Consider the following 7,331-nt stretch of genomic DNA (forward strand, 5'->3'; position numbering starts at 1 on the left):
AAAACTAACACCTAAAGGGAAAGGACCATTTGTAATAGAAAAAAAGAACAGATTTTACTTACCGAGTAAAGAGAAGCTCGACTCAGCCTTCTACTGTTTATCAAGTAGATCGTTTGGCACTATATCAGGGGAGGAATGTTCCATCGTGGGCAAGCAGATTTCGAAGAATGATGGACATGGAGGAAGCGAATAACCACCAGCAATTGGATAAGCCAGTTGGCTAAGTGTTGGAGGAAAATTTAGGATCCTCATCATTCTGTACCTGTTTATACTTTTATTTTGGGATATACTGCAGTATTTATTTTATTACAGATCTGTCGTAGAGAAATTTGGGGGTGGTCCGGCCAACCATTAGCCAAATCATTGAGATACAGGATAGATCCTGACTGACTAAGGAGGAGCCTAGTCAAGTGTTTTGTTTTGGATACATATGAACAGACAGCTATTTTACGGATTTCCATTTGTTTTGAGTTAACTATTGTTGGCGTTATTTGCATGGTTTGAGTTGGGTTTACTTGCATACGGATGCTGGCCTTCCATGTACACAATCATAAAACGGGACGGGGGAGGATTTAACTTTTTGTATACAATACAGGGAATTGATAGCATTATTCCTTGTATTTCAGAATTAGTTCGGTAATATCAACAAAATATTGGATGCGTCCAGAGACTTTCGAGAAGAAGGAGGACCTTAAGAACCATGCCATCTCAGAGCACTCGGTGTGCAGAGTAGTATGTCCATAGTGTGTGGACAGTGAAAGAACGTTTGGTAGGCTGTCCGAACTGACAAAACACAGTAACAGGAAACACAATGATCTCACCATAGACTTACTAGAGGTTAACTTTTTCACGAAGCCAAATGGATTTTGGTTGTCAAAGAGGCCGGAAGATTACCTAAAGATTATCAAGCCATCAAAACGGACCAGTACCATTGCAATAAGAACGAGAGCTGCATTGTGTGGATGGGTGGAAGGAAGGAGCTGACATGTTCAAGAAGATATGGGAAGAAGGATGGAAAAAAGCACTGAGTCACTCTGTTTTTAGTGAACAGCCTGTCAGCTCCAGGAAGCGGAAATATAGTTCATCCAGGTCTCTGGTGGATTTACCAGAACTCACAGAGGCCAGGATAGCACTGTCTTCCAGAGGAAAAACGGCCTACCTTCGAATGAAATTTGGTTCAAGGTAGAGTTAGTTCGTTGGATCATGGAGGACTCAAAGGCTAAAGACAACCTGTTAAGAAGAATGGACATTGCCAAGGTGGATTATGAGCCTCCCCACATTTTTGAGACATAAATGAAGTTGATGGAATCAAAACATACACTAAATCAGGTGACCAAAGCATTAAGGATTGGAGAAAGGCATACCAGGAAGCTGTTTAGGGGGAAAGTAACGTTTAAAGTAAAATCAAGAAGGACAACTGAGGAACCAGTAAATGATGAAACCTCGTGTAGATCAGACATAGGAGAGGAGCATTAGTATGAGATTATGGACTCTATTGGGGAAGTTGATGATATGATTGAAGAGGAACAAAACGAAAAAAAAAACCAAGGAAGGTCAGAGAATGTTCAAAAATTAACATCAAAGCAGGCACGAAACACTGCAGAAGTTCACCAACCTGCAAGAAGTGAAGTACGTCTTCCAGAAAAGGAACATCTATCAACGACTACTAAGTCAACAACACCAGACAAGGAGCAGCATCCAAAAATACCAGTAAATAATGAAAGTAATGCAATACTGAAAGATGATTACATCCCTATGCTGAGCGATGTGGAGACAGATGAGGAAGAAAAATCAGGACAGCTCAAAATTATCAATTCAGACAAAAGGATTGTACAGATAAACACAAAAAAGAGGTGTATGATATAGAGACAGATGAGGAGGATAATGTTAAGGACTCCTTAGCAGAGAGAGCTGAAGCATTATTGAAGGCAGGAGGAATGCCCCTAATTCCACCAGGGAGACGACGACTCTATTATTGGAAGATTAAAGATAAAGACCTATAAGAAGATATCACCCAAAGAGACTTAGAACAGTTTTTCATTTAACACAAAATCAGTATAAATTCAAGCCCCCATGTATTATTTCTTAAATTAACAGTACTTGGACTCGTTATAAAGTATCGGAATTTCATGCGTATATTTGACTAGACGCCACACAATTGACCATGGACCGATATAAACATAAACATAAATGTAAATCCTTAGACAGGAACGTGCAATCGTATATTGACGGTTTTTCTAGGTCTGTTTGATTTCATGTTATAGATGATAAAATATGAAATCATCATATTACCTGTAGAAGAATAATATTTTGTGAGTCGAATCAGTCGACGAAGCGGTTCTTCCGGTGGCTCATTCTTTCAATTTTGAATGTTGATTTTCTTTTCTATTCAATAACTGAAAATGCTTATCACATCCGTAACCTATCTCCACCTCGGGGGTAAATTGAAGGTAGCATGAAAACGGATTAAAATAATATCGATATGTTATTTCTAAATTCCACTTTAATAAATGCTTGAAACAAAACGCATTCTATTTTAATTGTTTGTCTAAATCGTAGCTAATATCCCTTTTAGGTTTTTGCTTTAATCTCATATAGGTTCTAGATCACACCTGGTCTTACTCTTTCAAATTCTTCCAAATGGTGTTTACCCCAACATGAAAATAAGGAGATGTGATATGATTGCCAATGAGGCAAACACCCACAAAAAGAAAAAAAAATGTAAACAACTAGAGGTCACTATACGACCTTCAACGAATTACAAATTCCTCATAATCAAATGATGTTTTCCTGTTTATAACTAGTATTCCGATACTTTATTTGGCATTGGTATACTACCGAATAGTACATATATTCTATAAAAGTCTTGTTAATCTATCAAATAAGTTTATTATGGCAATCGCGTTGGTTTAATGACGTACATTATTATGGAAACTACATTGAATGTAATTTAAAACTTGTATCTAGCTGTATAATAGCATACGCCAAGACCAATTAGTTGTAATAAAAGTTAGGAATATTTTTAGCTTTTAGCGTATCAAATCACTTACAATTATATATAATACATTACAATTACAATTATATACAAATATCGTTTTGTTATAAGTGATTTAATACGCTTTTAGCCATATAGATTCCTAGCTAAAGTCAATGACATTGGTCAAAGTTATATATATATATTCCTAGCTTAAGACATTGACACGTAATATATTACGTAATAATAAAAATTCGAATACCGGTATTTTTCTCTGGATTTTTTCAATAAATCTTTTTGAAACACTGAATTATATATAGTTACAAGTGGCTGAAACATAACTCTACTATTTTATTGTCTACTGTTATACAATGAAGCCACCTGCTGGTAATGCGAGTAGCACCTAGCTTGTCACCTCTTGTTAACAAATGCTCTTCAATATTGGAAAACATCAATTTCTCAAGGTTTCATCATTACTTTTTCATAAACACTTTAATTTACAATTGAGCTTAAAATAAGAAAATGTCAGACCTTGATATTGTTTAAAAGTCAATTTTGTTATTCGGGATGACGTTATTTGTTAATTAAAAATTTGATGCGATAGGAAACAATGGAAAAAGGGAATATACGAGTCAAAAATAAAGATTAGGCACAAACCAGCTGTTTGATATTCAAATTGAATATTTCATACAGAACAGTAATGAACAGCGCTGGTAATCTTTTAAGTGGTTGTTAAACTTCATCAAAGATACCAGGTTTATGCTGTATATCACATTTATTTTTTTTGTGTTTTGTAAATCAATTAGGCTGTCAGTATTCTCATTTGAATTGTAAGTTTTACATTTGTTATATCGGGGCCTTTTATGCGGCATGGGATTTTCTCATTGTTGAAGGCCGTACGATGACCTATAGTTGCTAATTTCTACGTCATTTGTTCTCTGGAGGAGATTTGTCTCATTGGAAATCATACCGCATCTTCTTAACTTTATACTTTGGTACGCCAGACGCGCATTTTGTCTACATTAGACTCATCAGTGGCGTTCAAATCAATACGGATACCTACCAGTTTCCTGGTATTTCAAAAACATTTACAAAGCAGTGATACCAATATAACAATTCTTAAGATAAATCCAAATAAACTCATCATAGATACATTACCAGGTTTAAAATTTCGTACGCCAGACGCGCGTTTTGTCTACAAAAGACTCATCAGTGATGCTCGAATCAAAAAATTTAAAGAAGGCCAAAAAAAGTACGATGCAAACTTGATTCAACCTTTGACCTCCAAGTATTTACACATCCTTAGCTTTGAAATGTTTGTGTTTGAATGCCCCTGAACTTTATTCCGGGATGTGTTATTTTCATTTTCAGTCCCGTTTTGAACCTGTTGTTTAATGGGTTTTCTGTAAACTAGGAAATAATACATAGGAAGCTGTCAGATCCCTGTTTCTAAAACCAAAACAATGTACAAAAACATAGCACCAAGGTATGGTCTGATTAGCATACTGTGGATTAATTTTTCTTCATGGATACTAATTTTTCTTCGATTGATGGAAAGTTTCACGGATATTTGTAGTCGTGGTTTTGTCTAAGTAAGCATGCAAGCCTGTATAATATTTGTACTTCATGTGACATTTTAATTCGTGATTTCCTATACCAACGAAATCCACGAAAATTTTGATCCAACGAATGATAATGAATACATTGTACACTCACTGCAATAGTGCGTGATGTGAAAACCGCAAAGCCTTGGCACCAACCAAACTAAATGTCTCAGCCTCAGAAACGTTATAACTATTTTTCGCCAGCAGTTTTCAGACACTTAACTATTTTTTGCCAGCAGTTTTCAGACACTGAACTATTTTTCGCCAGCAGTTTTCAGACACTAAACTATTCGTATGAATCTAGATCAATTTTTAGTCCCGCTCCTTCTAAATAATGAGTTAATTACCATGAATTCTTTGCACCTTGAATGCTTTGTGCAATATGACAATTTTCCGGTTTAGTCGATTTACATATATACCATTAAAGCGGATCTCGATAAAAAAAAACACTGGGAAATCCCCGAATATTGAAGGTAAACATATACCTAGCAGCCTGTAGTCAATTGGTAAATTGAGACCCGATGCGCGACACTATTGACTTTGTACAGTTCGCAGGACTATAGTATTCAATTGTCTCAAAGATGTTTTCAATGTTTCGAAAGAATTTTGGTAAAATAATCACGCATCCGATTTTCAGGTGAAAAAATTGTAATAATAGAAATCAACGTCATGTATGCCCTTAACCTCCAAGAGTCTACCAACAGTGTCGTTACCTTTCAGCTTCTCTCGACAGAAACCAACGTCACGTATTTCCTAAACCTCCAAGAGTCTACCAACAGTGTCGTTACCTTTCAGCTTTTCTCGACAGAAATCAACGTCATGTATGCCCTAAACCTCCAAGAGTCTACCAACAGTGTCGTTACCTTTCAGCTTTTCTCGACAGAAATCAACGTCACGTATGCCCTAAACCTCCAAGAGTCTACCAACAGTGTCGTTACCTTTCAGCTTTTCTCAACAGAAATCAACGTCACGTATGCCCTAAACCTCCAAGTGTCTACCAACAGTGTCGTTACCTTTCAGCTTCTCTCGACAGAAATCAACGTCATGTATGCCCTAAACCTACAAGAGTCTACCAACAGTGTCGTCACCTTTCAGCTTCTCTCGACAGAAATCAACGTCATGTATGCCCTAAACCTCCAAGAGTCTACCAACAGTGTCGTTACCTTTCAGCTTCTCTCGACAGAAATCAACGTCACGTATGCTTTAAACCTCCAAGAGTCTACCAACAGTGTCGTTACCTTTCAGCTTCTCTCGACAGAAATCAACGTCACGTATGCTTTAAACCTCCAAGAGTCTACCAACAGTGTCGTTACCCTTCAGCTTCTCTCGACAGAAATCAACGTCACGTATGCCCTAAACCTCCAAATGTCTACCAACAGTGTCGTTACCTTTCAGCTTCTCTCGACAGAAATCAACGTCATGTATGCCCTAAACCTCCAAGAGTCTACCAACAGTGTCGTTACCTCTCAGCTTCTCTCGACAGAAATCAACGTCATGTATGCGCCAAACCTCCAAGTGTCTACCAACAGTGTCGTTACTTTTCAGCTTCTCTCGACAGAAATCAACGTCATGTATGCCCTAAACCTCCAAGAGTCTACCAACAGTGTCGTTACCGTTCAGCTTCTCTCGACAGAAATCAACGTAATGTATGTCCTAAACCTCCAAGAGTCTACCAACAGTGTCGTTACCTTTCAGCTTCTCTCGACAGAAATCAACGTCACGTATGTCCTAAACCTCCAAGAGTCTACCAACAGTGTCGTTACCTTTCAGCTTCTCTCGACAGAAATCAACGTCACATATGCCCTAAACCTCCAAGAGTCTACCAACAGTGTCCTTACCTTTCAGCTTCTCTCGACAGAAATCAATCATGTATGCCCTACACCTCCAAGTGTCTACCAACAGTGTCGTTACCTTTCAGCTTCTCTCGACAGAAATCAACAGCATGTATGCCCTGAACCTCCAAGAGTCTACCAACTGTGTCGTTACCTTTCAGCTTCTCTCGACAGAAATCAACGTCATGTATGCCCTAAACTTCCAAGAGTCTACCAACAGTATCGTTACCTTTCAGCTTCTCTCGACAGAAATCAACGTCACGTATGCCCTAAACCTCCAAGAGTCTACCAACAGTGTCGTTACCTTTCTCTCGACAGAAATCAACGTCATGTATGCCCTAAACCTCCAAGAGTCTACCAACAGTGTCGTTACCTCTCAGCTTCTCTCGACAGAAATCAACGTCATGTATGTCCTAAACCTCCAAGAGTCTACCAACAGTGTCGTTACCTTTCAGCTTCTCTCGACAGAAATCAACGTCATGTATGCCCTAAACCTCCAAGAGTCTACCAACAGTGTCGTTACCTCTCAGCTTCTCTCGACAGAAATCAACGTCATGTATGCCCTAAACCTCTAAGAGTCTACCAACAGTGTCGTTACCTTTCAGCTTCTCTCGACAGACATCAACATCATGTATGCCTTAAACCTCCAAGAGTCTACCAACAGTGTCGTTACCTTTCAGCTTCTCTCGACAGAAATCGACGTCATGTATGCCCTAAATCTCCAAGAGTCTACCAACAGTGTCGTAACCTTTCAGCTTCTCTCGACAGACATCAACGTCATGTATGCCTTTAACCTCCAAGTGTCTACCAACAGTGTCGTTACCTCTCAGCTTCTCTCGACAGAAATCAACGTCATGTATGCCCTAAACCTCCAAGAGTCTACCAACAGTGTCGTTACCTTTCTTCTTCTCTCGACAGAAA

The 7,331-nt window shown here is 38.4% G+C and overlaps 1 protein-coding gene across 1 annotated transcript; it reads left to right on the forward strand.

The window, feature by feature from the left end:
- The first annotated feature begins 1,485 nt into the window (after positions 1–1,485).
- Positions 1,486–6,533, forward strand: LOC127733752 (uncharacterized). The gene is made up of 2 exons (XM_052243066.1): positions 1,486–1,723; positions 5,299–6,533. Exons 1-2 carry the CDS (start codon positions 1,486–1,488, stop codon positions 6,531–6,533), a joined length of 1,473 nt encoding a protein of 490 aa, XP_052099026.1.
- The last annotated feature ends 798 nt before the right edge of the window (positions 6,534–7,331 follow it).

The sequence above is a fragment of the Mytilus californianus genome, unplaced genomic scaffold (assembly GCF_021869535.1).
Source record: "Mytilus californianus isolate M0D057914Y unplaced genomic scaffold, xbMytCali1.0.p SCAF_3, whole genome shotgun sequence".
Taxonomy (NCBI): domain Eukaryota; kingdom Metazoa; phylum Mollusca; class Bivalvia; order Mytilida; family Mytilidae; genus Mytilus; species Mytilus californianus.

Excerpts from the sequence above, each read along its gene's own strand:
- LOC127733752 (XM_052243066.1), top strand. The coding sequence starts at position 1,486 with ATGGACTCTATTGGGGAAGTTGATGATATGATTGAAGAGGAACAAAAC. Across the intron at positions 1,724-5,298 it reads AATACCAGTAAATAATGAAA|CTTCTCTCGACAGAAACCAA; the intron begins GTAATGCAATAC and ends GTTACCTTTCAG.